Below are 20,470 nucleotides of genomic sequence, written 5' to 3'. Positions count from 1 at the left end.
TAATAATAATAATAATAATAATAATATGAGAAAAATACCAATAAAACACCAATAACAATATTTTTAAAATTACTATTATTAAAATAGTAATACTAAGACTAATATATTATAATAATATGAATAAAAAAAATCGAGAATTTTGTATTATTTATATGGTAACAATAATAATATCAGCAAAAATTTAAACAATATATAATGTTAATGCTGACTATAATTAATATTAAAACAGTAATAAAAACAACAATAATAATAAAAATGACACCAATAATAACAGCAATAATAATAATTGTGGCCGAGTTGACCTGTGGCCGAGTTAACTTGTGGCTGAGTTGACTTATGGCCGAGTTGACTGCAGCCGAACTTTTTGTGGCCGAGTTGATTTGTGGCCGAGTTGACTTGTGGCCGAGTTGACTGTGGCCGAGTTGACTTGTGGCCGAGTTGGATCGAATTCGTCTCCATCAGCTAGAGAACCACAGGTTAGGCTCAATCTATGAGAGCATTGTCGTGAAGTAACTAGAACATACAAGGCAGATTATTCTTTCTGTAAAAATGTACAGCTGGGATTAGTATTGTGCACACGACAAAACATATTTAATTTTACTATTTAGATTATCACTAGTTAGATATTAGTTAGCCGTCATTATTTATGGATGTGCAGTAAATACAACTATAAATTGGCACAACAAAAATGAAGCAGTGAGGCTGGCTAACTTAATTATCTTCTTTGTCTTAGCCCAGCAGATGGAAGAATTCCAAATTGTTAAGAGAAAGAGAAAGAAAACCAAACCATCTTATAAGATTAGGCCAAATATTTGTGAAGACCAAGCAGCATCATGCACCATTGCTGATATAGAGAAGGTGATAGCCAGAATCAAGATATGCAAGTAAGACTAAGTCCCATCAATATCAGGGGTCCCAAGTAGCTGGAGTCTCCCGGAAATCGGGATGGCCTTCCGCATTGCTGTGGGTATCTCCATGCGCAGCAAAATAACATTAAATATGTTAAGAAAGCTCATTTAACCGGATCTCCCACAAAAGGATTTCTTCCAACTTGTGACACTTGGCATTACTACTATAATCGCCTCTACTTTCTTCGCGGGGTAAAAATGTTCATGCTATAAAAATGAATATACTAAAGCATTAAAGAGAAATGGGTTAATGTTCAAAAACCTGTATCTTATTAGACTTTCCATTCATTTGTACAGAATATCATTTTTTTCCCCTCTGAAGCCTGTCTTTAACACTGAAATACATGGTTAACCAACGAAAGGGATAATAATTAGGATTAGTTTTAATAGTTTAAGATGTCCTGGGTATGACGTAAAAATGCACCCACTAGAATCGCCGGCAACTAACAGGCAGACCCATCTACGGCCTTAGCTGCCTTTGGGTGGGAGGTGAATGTCCACCCAGCAGCAATAAGAAAAATAGCTGAACAAAGGGCGGATGAACTCCTCGGAGCCAACAGCCAAACCATGCTTAGTTTAAGGAATAGGATAAGTTAAGTATTACTTTCTTTGTACAGTTTTTCATATTACAGTATGTTAAGCGCATAGAAGTCTCCATAATATGCACTCTATAAGTCGACCATTATTATTATTATTATTATTATTATTGCTATTATTATTATTATTATTTATTATTATTATTATTATTGCTATTATTATTATTATTATTATCATTATTATTATTATTAAACGAGAGTGATGGTAGAGAGGGGGAAGAAAGTGGATGAGTTTCTGTGACCCAATAAATAAACCGCAGAATTGAATATGGATGTGGAAAGAGGAGTATGTTGAACAACACTTCATTTTGTTTACAAAATGGAAACATGATCATTGATTTCATTGATTTTCAATTCACTTTATTAAGCTTCTTGATTTGTTACTGTATTTCACTTGATATGCTCTTATTCTGTTCAGAGAGGAATTAAAGGAAAGTTGTTTCTGGTTAAAGTTTAAAGGTTAGTATTAATCTGGATATATTTTCATTCAAAATCATATCCCTTTTGGATAATCATTGCACATAAATATGCTTATTAAAATTGTATTTCTATATATACCCATATATTTATATTTTTTATTTTACCTAACACATTTAAATATTAATTCAATTAACAATTTTTGATAAATTTATTTGCCAAATCTAACCAAAATTTATGAATTATCTTTTTAAAATCTAGAATCAGTAGAAAGGTCTTTGGAGGTAACTTCAAGCTCATACAGGTGCCAGCAAGGTTTTAGAAGAGATGAACCCTTGAAAGAGGAAGAAGTTGTGCCTTGTATTACGGATAAACTTTCATCTCTGACGATTAAAAACCAAGTAATAGAGAATTGTGAGGAAATTGGGAACCCAACCAACGCATGTCAGGATGAAGACAATTGTGAAATAAAAATTCGAAAAAATGTGCGAGATTTATCTAGAGAATATGAAGTTTTAGTTGAAGCAACAACAGGAAGTAACCAAGAGGGTCAGGACCAATCAGTACATAGTGTAATGCAGTCTAGTTTTTCAGTTGATAGTATTGTTTGTTACGGCCTTGGAAACTTCTCCTCTTGCGTCAATGCTAGATACCAGTTGGCTCTTCTTCTTCTTCTTCTTGATCATTTTCAGGTGAGCTATCTTTATTAAAGGTAGATGTATGTGGCTTGTAAATTTATATTATTTTGTAATCTAGGTATAGGAAGACTGATGCTACTACTATTATTGATGAGAAGCAGCTACAACCACAAATTTTACCTTGGGGTGAAACAAAGCATGAACTATTTTACAGTTTGTCAACAGAGCCGTCTGGGTATCTAATCGTGGTCAGCGTATGGTTTGAACTTCCGAGCACAAGTCTCAGCACCTGAATAGAAATTACTGCACCAAAGCGCCTTTTTAAAATCAATCAATCAATCAGCCCATCAGCCACCATTTTATATCCTAAATGTCTGTGTTAATATAATATCTATTTTTTTTTTCCTAGATAGCACCCTCTAGAGGTTTTTGCTATGACCCAGTATTTACAACAGCAGAGAATGATATTCTGAAAAGATACGATTTATCATGTTTAAAATCTAATGAGGTATGTTTTGGTGATTCAGAAATACATGAAAGAAGATATATTTGCTTGCATGAAAGAAGATACAGTATATGCTCTAAAAAAATTAATTGAATAATTTTTGCGTTTACATGCTTGCTAGAATGCTTCTGGCCAGTGGCCACATCTAAAATCCCACAATGGAATTGGCGACTGGGACCCAAAAAATGTCCCCAGTCTCAGAAAGCCACAAGGGGCCCCCGGCTCCAGCGTTATGCCACTGCTTCTGGCCAGTAAGGTTTTACCCGACCCCTGGTCTTTACAGAATCCTGGTTAGAGTTCACACCAACCATCTTTGTTAATTGAAGGCTTTTCACCTTTTTTTTTTATTTCAGGAGGGAAAACGAAGAGTATATAAGCCAACAATATTTTTCATGCCCCATTGTGGGAAGCCACTTTACAACAACCTATTGTGGTGTAACTGGGGGAATTCACTTGCTAATTTGATCATCATTGGGAACAGTTTCCAGCAACTTGAGGAGAGGTGAGTTTGTTTATTTTCAGATGGCAAATGGTTTTACGTAATGCATGTAATGCATATACAGCAGTCAACATATTGATTTTGTTACTTTTGTAGGTTTCCAAGTAAAGTGTTGGAAGAGGAGGTACCATACATTAAAGCCGTATCCTTTATGGTTTATCATTTAGGCTATGTCCTCACACGGCTGCTAACGGTTAGCTGGATCCGGATCCTGCTAACCATTAGCTGCCGTGCGTCCATACGAGAAAATCCCGATCCGGATACCAAAAATATGTTGATCGAATCACTGGCCAATAAGAAACTGAAAATTTTAAACGCATTCGTGTGATTGGCAATTAAGTACCCACATGCGCATTGCATAGTATGTCATGCCGAGTGCTTAGTCCCCGAAGAAATCCCTTGAATGAAATCAAGTAGAGTACACCATGTCCACTGCCTCTAAGCACAGTACTGAATACCACACCAAGTATCTAAGTACCTTATGTATGCCCACAGTAATTAAAGTACCCTAGTACCCATGTAATAGAGTACCCTACTGTATGTCCAGTACCATTAGGTACCACATTTATCAAACTAGAAATCAGTTCATTTTGTTGCTTAAAGTCAAATTTATCAATATTGCTTAGCTTAGAAATTGCTTAAAATTAGAAAGTCGATTGTACATTGGCACCATTTTAAAACGATTTTTAGGCCAAGATTTTGCTAGGATTGGGTAGTAAATCAGCGCAAGATATTTATTAGGGACATCTTAACTTTTTTGACTTAAGACATTTGCTAAGCTGAGATTGATAAATTCCAGGCCTGTTCTTTTAATCACATGAACACCCCATAGTGCTTAGTCCCTGACATAGTGCTTAATGACAATGCACCTTAAAATGTGTTTTTCCCTCAAATCTTTTTCTAATTAATTCTTTCTTTTTTAAGTTTGACCTTAGCCTGAATTTAGATTTTACCATTCGTTCATCAAGTTGATATTGTAAACAATTTTAAATTTCTTGATGTCTTCAATGATATCGGAGTTCATGTCTTTCCAACATCTACTCTTCAACAAGCGCCCCCAATGATGTGGACATTCAAGAAGGAGCCTAGTTATTCACACCTCACAGATGTTGAGATTATTGTCAATAAATCTTAATAATGTTGAGTCATTGTGTTTTGTAATTCAAGTTATAAAGTGATATTTTGAATAAACTTTATTTCATCAATCTGACAAAGTTTATAATGTAACAAGTGATTTTACATAATCCTTAAAGTCACTCCTTATTTGAAAAATAATAATAATTTGCATATATTATCAGTTTCTACAAATGCAGCATTTTTCAAAACAAAATAACTATAATGGGGAAGAAATAATTACTTCTTATTCTCTCCAGACATTTGAATAACATGAAAATAATAGATACTATACACAAAATATATATATGATTAGAAAGGTTTTTTTAAATTTAAGAATTTTCATATAAACAAACTTATTTTCAGTTAGTTTTAAACAAAAAGAATAATTGGAAGAGCAATCTGTTTACTAATTCAGAAAGTATCTAAGTTGTTGGCATGCAGCAGCTCTAAGGGCGGGGTGGGGAGACAAGGCATAAGGGCTCCCAAAGAAATTTCTAAACAAATCGTTAACCCCCTTCTACACCTTCGGCCATTACATGGCCCCTACCCATATTTTTCTCTGGATTCGCATCAGATAGTCTTGTTTGGAATATGTTGTGCCTTAAAATTAAATGCAATATCAATGGAGTGGAGAACAAACAAAACTTGTTCGGAACTACTGTACTGGGTATTAACGTAGCTGCCTATATGGGTGAATACTGTTTACAATACAAGCGTACTGTGTTCTTTCCTTTTCTATGCTTTTTGGATTTACGCGGCATGGTCTTAAGCCACAATTGACACAAATATGTAGGGTCGGTAGTAGTAAACAGACTATTGCCAATTCTATATAACACTCCTAAAAAATTAATGAAGTCAATTCCAGACATACCATAACATAAGCACATCATTCTTTCTCGACATTATTTCATGCGAGTTTCTAGTATATGCAAAAAAATCAGAACCAGCATGTGAAAAATTTTCTATCTTACATACAGAAGAACAAGCACATATCCATATATGGACCAAATGAACCAATAATGTTTTAGTTTTTTTCTAGTTTAATTAAATTTTACACAGCGTGGCACTACAATTTGTAAATCATCCTGAAAACATTCTTGGTGGGCAATTTCCATAGGAAATACGTGGATTCTTCGGAGTGTTTATGCTGTAAAGTACATATTTTGATGTTGAATAATGTTGGTTGGAAACTATACCAATTTTGATTGGAAATTGAAATTGAGAGTTTAGCCATAATGGTTTGCTAATGCTCCAAAAGACCCTGGCCTCAAACATTGAGATTTTTCGAGAAATGCTAGGCCTAGGCCCCTGCATATAATGTTTAGGTATGCATGAGAGTCTTTGATCCACTAACTGCGATTTTGACACCCTACGATTTCTAGGCTAGCTAAGCTTTACGAAGGATCACAAATTTCAAAGCACGTTAAACAGTAGAATAAGCACTAAACACTATTTTAAACAATCGTAGTGCCTCTCCTTGCCAGTTATTTCCCACGTTAATGGTGGACGGTTGTTTTCGCAACCATAACATTACACTTTCCTATACTTTAACACTGATTGCACTGTAAATTCTAGATAGTAATACCCACTATATGTCACGTGACCGGCTGTAAACAAACCTTGCGGAATGTGACTATTGTAATAACAATTTTTCAAAAAGACCCTAGACTAAAGACACATCATTCAAAATCAGAATAACCAAGAAAATATATTATAATTTAACTATTGCAAGATGCCCATAATCAATATTCATAATGTTCTATGAATATTCATAAATAAACTAATGCATGTTCAAGATGGCTGTACCTATTCCTTTACCATACACTGGTATTATTCAAAAACTGTGTGATGTACAACAGAACGTCCGTAAAATTCGCTGAGCCTTTTTGGGCCTTCTGTACTGAACTTTTCATCAGATCTATCGTAGGCCATTTTTAATTCTACCCTCGGCGTTGTCTCAAACAAAGCTGCACGGTTCTGTTCTTCACCTTTTTTTACCCAGTGCCCGTAAACATGGAAGGCACACCCATCAATCACTTTGCGTACCATTTTTACACTGTATGGGTTTGACTTTGCCGAGCAAATATTAACTGGTCGTTGTGAGTTTAATTTTTGCAGAATGCAAATGCTTCTTACAGTAATTATTGCTGCCTGAAATTAAATAAAATGTATATGAATTTAATATTATGTTTCTAAGGATCATAAACCTACATTCTGTGAACATTTATTTATTTAGGCACACAACACATGCACCAAGGATTGTCAATATTGAATATAGCTCGGTTTCCATAGAATCACTCACCCTTATCGGCGACAGTCGCCGGGAAGGTTGAACCTGGTTCAACTTTGCTGATTGCATTGCAGACTTGATTGCAGACGAATAATTGCTAGCTGCCCTGACACATTCGGGAAGGCACCACGATTTGTCTGCACCACGATTTGTCTGCAACGCAATCAGCAAAGTTGAACCAGGTTCAACCTTCCCGACAACTGTTGCCGATAGGGTGAGCGATTCTATGGAAACTGAGCTTTAATCAAGAAAAACATACACACACAATGCTTTACACAAACTAAATCTCAATTTGAGGTGTAGGGAGTGCAGTTGTTTTGGTCATGTGAACCAATTCTGCAACACTGACAGGAATTGAACCCAGGACCCTGGGATTGGAAGGCAAGCATCTTAAACACCAGGCTATTCAATTCTACAGCAAGTGCATTAACAGATGTCCAAATGTAAGCAGGTGCATCCAAGAGCAACCAAAAGCCCCCACGAGCTTAGACAATTCAGTGATTTAAAAGGCTTACCAGTATTTAATAAATTTTACATTCTCAGTCAGTAAAAATTATGTAAGATTTTTTTCTCTCCAACAAATTTTATTGAGCTGTGAGAACTGGCAACCACCATGGTAATTATTCACTATATACTATAGTCATCATCATATTATTTAGTGTTGTCATTGTTCTTACCTTGAATTTTCTGCGAGCCATGAAGACTTCAGGTTTCGAAATCTCATAGTGAAAGAAAGGGTGATTAATTGCTTCTTCTACTGTATACCGTTGCTTTGGATCAACAACTAATAGTTTAGATATCTAAAAACAAAAAATTAATTACATTACACCAGAAGGGAATAATTTATTTTATCCAATCAATCCAAAAACATTCATACAGTGCCTAATACCAGATTTATATTTATATTTTCATAAAGAATGTAATAAGTCAATTACCCCCTCTCCCTAGCATGTACTCTTGTGAAAAAGATGAATAAATGGATGGCTCCTAAACAATATATTTTGAATATATCAACAATATTAAAAACCGTCGCTAATAAATAACTAAGTGTAGGGTTCACCAATGGTTTCTTGAAGGCTAACCATGGTTTGTGGGACCCTAGTATTTTAAAGAGCATATCGAATAAATCAAATCAAAAGAACTTTAATTATGCCAAACTGTTTTAAATTTATTAATTAATTTACGTTCAGCACAATTTTATGATTTCATGTATAACTAGAGCAGCCACTCCATAGTGCATACCTCTGCCCTGGACCTGAATCCCAAACAATATGCAGGCTGTTTAGGGTGAATCAATTATTTTCTATTATACTCAAAGGTAAGTTCAACAGAAAACATTTAATTTCCATGACCATTACCTTGTCCTTCAACATTTTCTCCCTAAAAGTTAATTATCTCTTAGACTATTATGTGCCCTCCACTAAATTGTATGATGATCCATTTCTTAGTTTTAGCATCAAACAGACAGACAGGGGCGAATATATAACCTCCTTCGCGGATGTAATAAAATATGCTTTTAAAAAGAATACTTACCAGCTCTTTAGGTGGGTCAGATATATCATCCCATTCAGGACTGCCAAACTTATACCTGCCGTCCATTATTGACCGAAGTAAAACCATTTTCCTCCTGTGCCAGAAAGGAGGAAGACCGACTAGTCTGTGTGAAGAAACAAAAATGGTCACAACAATTTAAATAGTGTTTTTGAAATCCAACAATGATTTATGGCAGTACTGTTTATCTTAGAAATTTTGAAGATATGCAAAGGTTAAAGGTGCCTGCAAAAATCTTGAAAACTCTCAAAATTTGAATTACAACACTGATCTATGGTCAAGCTATTTTACAGCAGTTACAGATCTACAGGGAAGGGGCTTGGGGGCACAGGCACCCTCAAAAGAAAGCTTGCATCCCCAGGTTCCCCCACTACAAATTTACTAAGCTTAATAATAATAATACTAAAATAAATTATTCTTTAGGTTTTAAACTAAAAAAGAAACTTTATTAACATATATTTGTTCCAGATGAACTCAGTACAGCACTTATAAAATTAAAGTAAAATTAGTTTTTAACATTTTTATAAAATACATGACAGAGTATGATAGTAACTACTAACTTACATACTAAAACTTACTATGCTTTATGCAGTTTAGAAGGAATACACTAGAAATATATACCGGGTAGTTGTTTATTGAGAAATAAACTTGATGATTAAATAGGTAAGAACTACAGACCAAGTACTTTAATACTAGATAATAATAGCAGTGTAATGACTAGCACAGGAGATGACATTTATCAAGTATATATGACAAATATTGTCAATAAACTTTTGACCTCTGTCACATCCTGTATGACATGTGACATATACAATTAGTAGTATATACATCCCTTGTTATAATTTGATCTATTGTTGGATAAATGAAGGATATGATCAAAAGTTGTGGTACTTGTAAAGTCGTGAACAAACTAGTCAGCATTATGCGACTGTTTCATAGTCCATCAATTAGGTATAACAATTGACACATTCCACAAGGTTTGTTTACAGCCGGTCACGTGACATATAATGGGTATTACAATGGGGAATTTACAGTGCAATCAGTGTTAAAGTATAAGGGTAATGTTATGGTAGGGTAATGTTATGGTTGCGAAAACAACCGCCCACCATTAACATGAAACTGGAAAGGAAAGGCACTACAATTGTTGAAATTAGTGTTTATTTACTCATTCTGGCGTTCAATGTGCTTTGGAATTTGTGATCATTCATAAACCTTAGCTAGCCTAGAAATCGTAGCGTGTCAAAATCACAGATGGCGGATCGAAAACCCTCGCGCATACCTAAACAAGCCACAGACATGCAGGGGCCGCACTTTTAAGATTATCCGGAAAAGAGCCGGTTTCAAGAGATTTATTGATTAAAGAAGCAATGGCTGGAGCAATACTGGCTCTGCAAGATTTAAGAAGTTTGGTAGGGATGGGATCTAATGAACAAGTAGCCGAGGACAAAATTAACTTCTCAATGGCATTATGGTCAACAGTGTCAAATGAAGAAAAAATGTAAGCATTGTTAGTGTGCAGTGACTCCAGTGGCGGAGTTACAATTGAAACATTAGATGGATGAGACAATGGAGAAAGCTGCAATTGTGATAAACGAAGACGAATATTCATGATTTTATCATGAAAGAATTTTGAAAATTGTTCCGCAAGCTGAGAGAGGTTTTCATGAGAGGGAAAACAAATTTTAGGGATGCCCTTTATTAGTTAGCAAACCATTACGGCAAAACTCTCAATTTCAATTTCCAATCAATTTGGTATAGTTACTGGCATTCCAACCAACATTATTCCACATCAAATACAAGCTTTACAGCACAAACACTATGAAGAAGCCACACGTTTTCCTATTATCGAGCATCATTCGCGCTGCATGTTTACAATTGATGCCCACTATACGTCACATGACCAACTTAGCGGAATGTGTCTATTGAATAATAAATTGTGTAATGAAATATAATTTGTTCTTACTATGTTTTGGTTGTCCTACCACTGAAAATGAGACCAGGTTAACAAGAATATATTTATAATATTATATACTATAAGTTAGAAGCCACACTACTGTATATTCAGTTACAGAGTATTATTCCAAATGAACACTAATCAGTTTAGAGCTAACTATGGTACAGAAAAGTTTAGATAGATTACCAACGTAAAAAAAAACAAAATTATTTTATTGTTATCCCTAACAGTATAATCTGTTATGTCTGTGTTCCAGTATAAGAAAAAAAGGCTGAATGAAATGGTCCCAGCATTTCTGGCCATCTAGTGGTGCCATAATCATAAATTTTCTGATCTCAGCCCCAACTATGGTGGTGCTGAGGTGGTATTAAAACCCTATCTGTCAAAATCCTTCCCTGGGCCCCTCTATTTCAAATTCCTGGATCCACCATTAGAATCTCTCACCACTGGGTGGGCCCCCTCCCTGTATACACCCCTCCCTTAATAGAGGTGTCCCAAAGGAGGGGCTCTACTGTAATTTCATTTTTGTATGTAAATTGACGATTTAATGTGTCTCATGAAAATCGAAAGTGTTACTTACAATGTATACATTATAACACCACAGGCCCAGAGATCAACCTCAAAGCTATAACCTTTGACCTTATCAACTTTCATGTTGCATTTCAGAACCTCAGGTGCCAAGTAACCTGGTGTACCACATAAATCTTTGTAATAAAAAAGAAAAACAAAATTATATTCATGATTCTTAAGTTTATATTACCAACACAAAGAATAGGTATTCTCAAACTACATGAAAACAACTAGATACAGTGGCACAAATATCAGGACCTAAACCATCTCAAAATAGACATTAAAACACATTAACCCAATATAAATGAATTGTTCAATCCACTATTTGTATTATTAGTATAGCACTCATTCATTATTGTCTCTTCATATTTCATAATTACATATTCCATTCAATCATTTATTGCTAAAATAAACCACTGTGGATTATATCTGCCAATTGAATATCACACCATACATAAAAAAATTCATAATGAACAGATGTCCCACCCCTTCCTACCCAAACTATGTATCTTTGGGAAGGGGAATTCCCCACTAAAATAATAGTGACCCACATACCATGCAAACAATAGATGCTCATGTTATAGTCAATAAAAAGCACTTTATTGAAAGATACATCTTCAGATAATTGGAACCAGGTTTTTGTTTCATAAAGATGAAAGAGACACATTGATAAAAACAGTTTCACTTATGCAGTGCATTTGGAAATATAAATAATATTTATATGCTCTTCACAAAGAATACAAAAGAGTAGTTCATCAGGAATTACTATGAAACTTTAAAATGGCTCAACAAACATGAAAACTCTACTTTCATGTTTTAAATTTAGATTACTAAAAATTAATTTAATATAGGAGATGACTGAATAGGAAACATAATTATCAAGAAGTGTTTTCCTTTGTACTTTCAAAATGTTAATAATAATAATAATAATAATAATAATAATAATAATAATAATAAATTATATAATAATAAATGTACTTATAAAATGAATTTACATTAAATTGAATTTACAAATTTATATAAAAACCTGGATCATTTTAGGAAAAATTTGAAAAGGGAATCTGAATGCTATGCATCCTCTATAAAAACATTGTTAACAAATTTTGATTGATTTGTATTAAAGAATGAAAGAAATGATGATAAAAAACCCATACCTTTTAAGAGTTTCCCAGGTTGAACATTAACAGCAAAACCAAAATCTGATATCTTTACGTTACAATTCTGATCAAGGAGGATATTTTCAGGCTGGTAATAAAATCAATAACATTTTAATTAAACAATGATATGCTCTGATATAACTGACCATGTCATTGGCAAATCAGGACTCAGTATTTCAGAATAAAAACAATGAGGTAATGTAATGTATATAAATCTGCTGTAGCCCTAAATGAAGTCTCAATGTGCTGTTTCGGAGGAAAAAATGTTTTGATATGTTGTAGAGCTGAATTTTCTAAGGAAAGTCTACACAAAAAGCATATTTGACAAAGAACTTAATGAGATATGATACAGATTTTTGAATATTTAAAAACTTGGGGAAAAAGGGTGGTTACACCCCTTTTTCCCCCATTTTTTTAAATATTAAAAAAATCTGTATTTCATTAACCATTACCAAGTTTTTTGTCAAATGCTTTTTCTGTCTTAGAAAAGATTTTAAGTGTTGAAACAGAATTTAAAAAATGTGTTTTTTGACAGTTTTTGAAAATTTTGAGAAGGGGAATTGTAGGGAATTCCATAAAAATGGCGCAGTAACAGAAGATGCTGTGTCAAGATTTCAACTAGATATGGTGTTAAGAACGACTGTGCTGGTGGTATAGTATGTACAATAGATTACTTCAAGTCTAATACCCGATTCACACAAGATAAACTGTTACATGGGATACCAGCTAAATGTTACACAGGACATGTTTAAATGTTACGGAACATTCTTACCAAGGTACCAATGTGTTTACACAAGTGAATACAAACCTTGATCTATTCCCCCGACCTCTCTACCGGTGTCACCACTGAACCTGTGTACAACAAACCACATGTGCATTTCGAAAGATGGGGATTGTTAGGATGCACTGCCTGATTTAACAAGGGATCACCCTACACCCACCACTAGCTCTCAGTGAAGAGAAATTTCCTAGGATCAGTTAAGTTTACTAATTATTAATTTATAGATAATTAAAAAAATTAATACTTCTATCTTATGCGTGCCCTATTTTATAGTAACCCACCTTTAAATCCCGATGGACTATACCGTGACTATGAATGTACTGCACAGCTTCTAGAATTTGTTTCATTATATTTCTATAGGAAAAAAAAGTTATAAAAATATAAAGAGGTTAAAAAAAAAACAGTATTGCCAACATCACACTTCATGTTAGATCTCTCAAATCTCTAATTTACTGTAGCTGTACATGTTTCTTGTTACTTTTATAGCCCTTTTCTTGCAGTTATGAAGCATTGTTAGATATGCTGTTTTTTATAATGCACATTGAAATTTCTCTTTAAAACTTGATTTTTTTTTTCAAACAGTTATAAAAATGCTGTATTTAATACCACATTTTTATAAAGATGATTTTGCTGAAATTTTACCTTGTTTTTTTCTCTGATAATGTTACCACTTTAGTGAGGTAGTCAAACAGTTCTCCTCCTGTACATCTGTCAAATTAGAAAAAAACAAGTTCTCGTAGTCACGAAAGCTCCGAGGAGGGTAGAAAGTATAAGAGGCAGTAGAGCTAAAAAAGATATATTAATTAATCAACTATTAATCAATCATCCGAGTGTTTTTAGAGCTCCTCATGAGGGCAGTATAATGGAGGCAGTACATCTAAAAAAGAACTATTAATCAATCTACTATTAATCAATCAGTCTCTAGAGCTCCTCATCGGAGCTAAAAATATTCATCATAAATAATAAACTAATAATAATTTTCCAATTACTGTATTATCAATAACATATTTTACAAAACAGTGATTTATTAAACATGTGATGCATGTTAATAATAAAATAAATAAATCCTATAATTCCATATTGCCATATTTTACATATGTGAGAAATATATAAGTTCAACATTTTTATTTAAAAATCCAAGATATATATTCACAGTATAATTTTCACTGATGACAGGTAGACTTTGTACTTACAACTCAAAAACCAGAAAGAAATAAGTTGGTGATTCAATGAAATCATACATCATGACTGAAATATAATAGACAAAAAAAGTACAATAAATATAAGACAAATACAAATAATCTGCATAGAATAGAAATACTAAAATATAAAAATAACAAAAGTCAATGGTCTATTGCTTAACAACAGATTGTAAGCCAGAATGTAGCCATAAAACTATAATAGAATTGAATTGATTTATTGAAAGATAATAAAATATATCTTGGGATCAAAGTACAGTACAGTAATAATGTTAACACTGGTACAAGAGTATATGAGTGGGGGTTTTAAAGGCTTTAGGCCTGTTACTTCAAAGCAGCAAGGCGAAACTACTAATTAAAAGCAAGAACCATCAGGTTGGTTATTTTCATATTATATCTTGTCATAAACCGAAAGGTCCACTGATTAATCTCAGATAAGATAGTATAATACATACTCCAAGTATCGAAATGCACGCCATCGTGTCGGGGTTCAATATTTCAACATTAATTACGTCATCATCAGCAATGATGATTGTTCCTGATGATGACATAATTAACGTCGAAACATTGAATCCCGACACGATGGCGTGCATTTCTATACTTGGAGTATGTATTATACTATCATATCTTGTAATATTTAATAAAATAAAGAAAATTAAAAAATTATCTTATTACAAATACCTGTACACTACTTGTGAAAAAAATTTGTCAAGTGATCTGGGTGGGAAATGAGCCCACGACCTCCAGATAACTAGCCTGGTGTCATAACCACTAGACCACAGACATCGAAATGGAAAATATCTTACCAATGTGTTGATGCCCAGACAACTTTCTTAATATTGCAACTTCATTCCTGTACTCCAATTTCAAGTCTTCTATTCCAATATCATCTACCTTTTCAGTTACAACATCAATTATTTTGACAGCATATTCCTGCAGTGTATCTTTTTTAATGCATCTTCTTACAGTACTGCTGATGCCTCTGGAAAACAAAATAAAAAATGAAAACTTTAACTCATATGTTTGCTTACTACTCTCACTATTAGGGGGAAGCATTAGAATTCTCTTAAGGCAAACCAAAGTGAAGACTCCACTATGTTATAATTCGTGATATTATTGTTTTCTAAGTATTATTTGAAGGTTTGCATGGCGAAGTAATATTACATATATGTTGAAGCATGCGGTACACCACATAGGTAGGTCTGAAAAGCCACGCCCCACCATTTTGCACAGACTGTGAATTTGGGCTTTTGTATTACTGTAGCTTTTTCACAAGTAGTCTCAGCTATTGTTTAGTTTTCAACCAATCAGCAGCAAGTCTCACTACCCAAAACACATAAGTATTTCACTGTTTTGGAATTTCTGCATATTATTCTCCTGAAGATGATTGAAGTAACTCAATCGAAACGTCAAGATATTCTCAACCAACAAAAACAGTTCTTTTCAGAACTATCTACTGTATGTGGTGTACCACAAGCATTAATATATATTATTACTTTGCCATCAAACAATAAATTCAGGGTGTTTGTTATGTTTTGTTCATGTTAGTCTTTTTATGTATTGTCCCCTAAAATTAACAAAAGTCACAAAAAATTGAAATCAAATTGCTCATTTTGTAGTAACATACAAATTAATTACTTGAGCAAAGAAATTATTGAATTAAAAAAATTTGTATCCTGATTTTTTATACTGGATAACGATACAAAAATGTATCATTTTTCACTGTAAAATCATGGGTAAACATTTTTTAAATACACTAATTTTTATGTTCAAGTTGATAATTATTAATTACTTCAAGCAAGTATTTCCAAAAGAATTTATATATTTTTTGGGGTATTTTTCATGGGACAAAACTCTCTAAAGCAGATTCAAGCCTTGTTAGGAATAGAATTTGTAAAAAAAAAAAAACAGAACTAGAATGCAGTCCCATAGAAAAGTAAACAGACAAATATAAACAATGAAAAATGAGAACAGTAGTGTTATTACCGAAAGTATTTGTTAGGCAGGTCTAAAAGTAATATCACAGAATTAGTAAATAAAATTAGTCTTACCGGCCTAAGACTTGCTTTGGTAGGTACTTTGAATACAGTACAGACCCATAAGCCTCCATGGAAAAATCATCGTCTGCCTCATCTGAACCTATTGCCATTGTAGACCCTCACCTCAACAATCTATGTTCAATGTTTGTTTAAAAACTTGACTATAACTATCATCAAGATAAAGGACTCAGTATCATAGCAACATCAGTATTTTAATCATCCTCGTTTGAGCTGTCACTAGCATCCTTTGTCACTCATTCGATACTATAGTAAGACACTACACAGGATGCTTTTTTTAAATGAATCCTTTCTATTGAAGTCTGAAAATAGTAGAAAAACATTTAAGCATTAGGCCTAGATTGATGAGTATAATATTATACTGATTTTAATGCCTACTTTATAATATTGGCCTATTGGGTAGCACCTCCCCTGAGTGTAAAATCTTTATTTAGGCCTACATACATGTATAAAAAAATCAGAATGCATTTAAAATGCCATTATCTCTAATAATAAAGTTACACACAGACATATGTGAATTCTATTTCAAGGAAGGTCAACTTTCACAAATATTTATTAAATAAGGTATCCTCCTGCCTGCAGCAGTGCCATACTGTAAAATTTTTTTTAATTGCGCAGAAAATATCTTGAAAGTCAGCTCAAATTTGAGAAAAATCGCTAGGATGCACGGAATCGTAATTGCTGCACAATTGCATTGGTTTTATAGGCTATATTAAGATTTGGTCAAAGCCTCATTTTCAGCAAAATCTGTGCGGAAATCGGCCCTTATTTTCCAAATGCGCTTACGGATTTCCAAAATTTTGCCCGGAGGATATATTCCCCAACGCAGGCCTTTTTACCAGTCTTGCAGGTGTGCAGAGAAACAGGCTTATGCCTAGTAAAAATACAAATTGCATCAGCTTGATCTATATTTCTTATCCACCCCTAACTTGCACATAATTATAAAACATTTTAACATGATTCAACCACTCATAAAGTACATTTTTTCAACAAAAAGATACCTTTATAAATATAGGTTGATACTGGGTTTCTGCGCATGCTAGCACGACGAGCTGTATTTTTTTGCAATCAAGTAAGAAATTGCCAGAATGTCCGAGTCAATTCTGAAATTTTTAAGTCTAGTCTTATAATTTAGTCTTATAATTTTAATCCGAATTTTCCCATGAAACATCCGACAACAAAATGTGGCATCATGCAGTATCATCTTTCTGAACCTTCTTGTCGTAATCGAGGTTAATCGAACCGACGTTTATCATTGGTTTTGATAGTTGTTTTTCTGGATTTAGGCCTAGGCCCCAGGCCCTATTTTTCGATCTGTGTACGCAATTGGATCATTACTAATTTTTAGTAATGATTAGTAATTATTGTACGTGTGAATTTCATGTGAACACACATAGTCAAACAACAGCGTCACAATATAAAGAATGACATATAAACGGCAAATAGATAAGTTTTCATAAACGTTTAATCAAAAAACTTCACGCTGCAAACTCAGACATTCTGGCAATTTCTTACTGATTGCAAAATGGCAGCCGCTCATCGTGCTAGCGAACACAGATTCGCTGTACTTATTTGTGGGCCTATTTGTTGAAAAAGGTACTTTCTTTGTGAGTGGTTAAATCATGTGAACATGTTCGTTAATTATATGTTGTGACTGTGAAGAAAACATTGAGGTAAAAATATTAAGAATTAAAAGTTCTGGCAATTTCTTGCTGATTGCAAAATGGCAGCTGCCCGTAGTGCTAGCGAACACACATTCGCTGTACTTATTTGTGGGCTTATTTGTTGAAAAAGGTACTTTGTGAATGGTTAAATTAGGTGAAAATGTTTGTTAATTATATGTTGACTGTGAGAAGAATGTTGAGGTAAAAAAATTAAGAATTAAAAGTTAGGTGCGAAAGTGCATTAGCGCCGCAAGTTTATATCTGAGTAAAGTATAGGTCTTGCCTTTGGGTGCAGGTCAACTCGGCCACAAGTCAACTCGGCCACAAGTCAACTCGGCCACAAATCAACTCGGCCACAAAAAGTTCGGCTACAGCCAACTCGGCCACAAATCAACTCGGCCACAAGTTATTTAATGTAAATCTAAGTTTTTGCATCCTTTTCTTCAATATATGATTGAATAATAATATCGATAATAAAGGTGACAACAACAACAATAATATTAATAATAATAATAATATGAGAAAAATAATAATAAAACGCCAATAACAACAACTTTTTAAATTACTATTATTAAAATTATAATACTAAGACTAATAAATAATAATAATAATAATATGAATAATAAAAAATCGAAAATTATTTATTATTTATATGGTACTGTAATAATAATAATATCAGCAAAAATTTGAATATATAATGTTAATGCTAAGACTAATAATTAATATTAAAACTAACGGTAATAAAAACAACATAATAATAACAACAATAATAACAGTAATAATAATAACAATTAGTACAATGTAGTACCAGTAAATGACTTGTGGCCGAGTTGATTTGTGGCCGAGATGACTTGTGGCCGTGTTGACTTGTGGCCGAGTTGACTGTAGCCAAACTTTTTGTGGCCGAGTTGATTTGTGGCCGAGTTGACTTGTGGCCGAGTTGACTTGTGGCCGAGTTGACTGTGGCCGAGTTGACTTGTGGCCGAGTTGGATCGAATTCTTGCCTTTAAACTATCTCCTGAATCACCACGCTACCCTGGTAGATAGGCCTTTGTCTACTAAAATATCTACGTACGATAGTCACTCAAAACAAGTCAGGCCTCTAGGCCTAGCCAGGATCCGCTAGAGAAGTAAAGTAGCCTAGGCCTTAATAATAGCCTGAACTCTTTATTTTTAAAGCCTACGCTGCTTACACATCTTACTTTGTGTTTATCAGGTATAGATTTAGATCAGACACACGCAATTCAAGGTAATTATTATGACGATTTATACATCAAGTAAAACAAATCACAAGCTCGAGAGAGGCCACATTCACGATTGCTTTTTACGTTCAGGTCGTACCAAGGTCGCGTACGTACATCGACCCCTAGAGCCTGAACTTTGCACAGAAAAAAGGGGCGGTGCACATTTGCTGGACTGTGATTGGCTAATACATAGAACCTATAGGGGACCACCTTCGGAGCCAAAAAAGTCCCTCCCCCCCTTAAAAGATTGGTTTGATGCTGCTGAGCGCATCAAAGGTGTAACAGACCATTTATATAATTTAGGTTACCGTTTAATTGTATCTTTTGATGTTGAATCTCTGTTCACAAATGTTCCCTTACAGTAAATAATATAATTCTTGAAGGGTTTACAATAAGAAATTGATATCTACTAATCTTAAGAAAAATACGTTAAGGAAACTACTTAGGGATTGCTGTACAAACTTTATTTACCTGTAATAATGAATTCTATAACCAAACTGACGGAGTTTCAATGGGCTCACCCCTTGGACTAGTTTTAGCCAATATTTTAATGACTGAACTAGAAGATTGTTCCTAAACTTATAGATCCCGGTATTATTAAGTTTTATACTCGTTTTGTTGACGACACACTAGTGCTAGCTAAACCTAATGATTTTCATCATATCCTACGTCACTTTAACGCTTTTCATAAACAGATTAATTTTACCTTTGAATCATTTCAAAACAGTGATATAGTACATTTTCTGGATTTACAATTTGACAACAACGTAAGAAACATGAGTATATATCGTAAAAATACACATACAGGTCAATATCCATTATGATAGCTTTGCCCCATGGAACCATAAGATTTCTTGGATTCGTAGTTTAGTGTTTCAAGAGCCCACAAACTGTGTACTCCCGATAACCTTCAAACAGAACTTTGTAACATTAGAAAAAATTATGTCATGGAATGGGTAACCCTTTAAAAATTGTTAACCATGTACTCAATAAATTAAGAACCTAAATGTATACGCAGGCCCACTGATGATAGCTTGATTAAGATTTGAGTTAGATTGCCTTATCAGGAAAGGCAGGTGAATCCACTTTAACGTAGGTGCTTAAACAAAGTAAAGAAACACAAGTTAAAGAGGTAAAATTCATAACATTATGACAGTACTATATCTACTAAATATCAAACCCCTAAGGAATATAGGAGCTTTGTTGTTTATCATTTCAATGTCCAGGTTGTAATAGTGATTATATTGGTAAGACAGATAGATGCTTAATAACTAGACTTAAAGAACATTCTTCACGATCTGATAGTGTTATAAATGATCATATA

The 20,470-nt window shown here is 33.8% G+C and overlaps 2 protein-coding genes across 8 annotated transcripts in view; one reads left to right on the top strand and one right to left on the bottom strand.

Moving 5' to 3' along the window:
• LOC117122131 (SRR1-like protein) overlaps nucleotides 1-4,776 on the top strand; it is a 12,961-nt gene extending 8,185 nt beyond the window's left edge. For 2 of the 6 annotated variants that reach the window (XM_033267615.1, XM_033267614.1), the window contains exons 2-8: nucleotides 742-884; nucleotides 1,923-1,963; nucleotides 2,183-2,613; nucleotides 2,969-3,067; nucleotides 3,418-3,566; nucleotides 3,660-3,705; nucleotides 4,510-4,776. In XM_033267615.1, coding sequence (XP_033123506.1) covers nucleotides 742-884; nucleotides 1,923-1,963; nucleotides 2,183-2,613; nucleotides 2,969-3,067; nucleotides 3,418-3,566; nucleotides 3,660-3,705; nucleotides 4,510-4,698 — 1,098 coding nt within the window. In that variant the 3' untranslated portion in view covers nucleotides 4,699-4,776. Of the gene's footprint in view, nucleotides 1-733; nucleotides 885-1,922; nucleotides 1,964-2,182; nucleotides 2,614-2,968; nucleotides 3,068-3,417; nucleotides 3,567-3,659; nucleotides 3,706-4,509 lie in introns of all 6 variants that reach the window. The other 4 variants (XM_033267616.1, XM_033267613.1, XM_033267612.1 and 1 more) reach the window with 2 other exon arrangements.
• Nucleotides 4,777-5,297: 521 nt separating this feature from the next.
• LOC117122130 (phosphorylase b kinase gamma catalytic chain, skeletal muscle/heart isoform-like) lies at nucleotides 5,298-19,256 on the bottom strand. 2 transcript variants are annotated; one of them, XM_033267609.1, is made up of 11 exons: nucleotides 19,105-19,256; nucleotides 16,233-16,540; nucleotides 14,988-15,163; nucleotides 14,176-14,230; nucleotides 13,625-13,690; nucleotides 13,264-13,336; nucleotides 12,199-12,289; nucleotides 11,055-11,178; nucleotides 8,503-8,626; nucleotides 7,647-7,769; nucleotides 5,298-6,830 (listed from the first exon to the last, which is right to left on the bottom strand). In XM_033267609.1, exons 2-11 carry the CDS (start codon nucleotides 16,328-16,330, stop codon nucleotides 6,510-6,512), a joined length of 1,251 nt encoding a protein of 416 aa, XP_033123500.1. In that variant the 5' UTR covers nucleotides 16,331-16,540; nucleotides 19,105-19,256; the 3' UTR covers nucleotides 5,298-6,509. The 2 variants fall into 2 exon arrangements, with proteins under 2 accessions (XP_033123500.1, XP_033123501.1); XM_033267610.1 differs by lacking the exon at nucleotides 19,105-19,256 and adding an exon at nucleotides 18,711-18,773.
• Nucleotides 19,257-20,470: the final 1,214 nt, after the last annotated feature.

The sequence above is a fragment of the Anneissia japonica genome, unplaced genomic scaffold, assembly GCF_011630105.1.
Source record: "Anneissia japonica isolate Jap-2015-1 unplaced genomic scaffold, ASM1163010v1 scaffold288265_len830512_cov201, whole genome shotgun sequence".
Classification (NCBI taxonomy): domain Eukaryota; kingdom Metazoa; phylum Echinodermata; class Crinoidea; order Comatulida; family Comatulidae; genus Anneissia; species Anneissia japonica.
The sequence above is the reverse complement of the archived record's forward strand: the minus strand, read 5'-3'. Positions and strand labels throughout refer to the sequence as shown.

Bases quoted from the DNA above. Each gene is read 5' to 3' on its own strand.
- LOC117122130 (XM_033267609.1), bottom strand. From the start codon at position 16,330: ATGGCAATAGGTTCAGATGAGGCAGACGATGATTTTTCCATGGAGGCT. The intron at 12,290-13,263 runs GTGGGTTACTAT...TTTTATTACCAG, and splicing joins TAGTCCATCGGGATTTAAAG to CCTGAAAATATCCTCCTTGA. The intron at 7,770-8,502 runs GTAAGTATTCTT...TTTTGTTTTTAG, and splicing joins CTGACCCACCTAAAGAGCTG to ATATCTAAACTATTAGTTGT.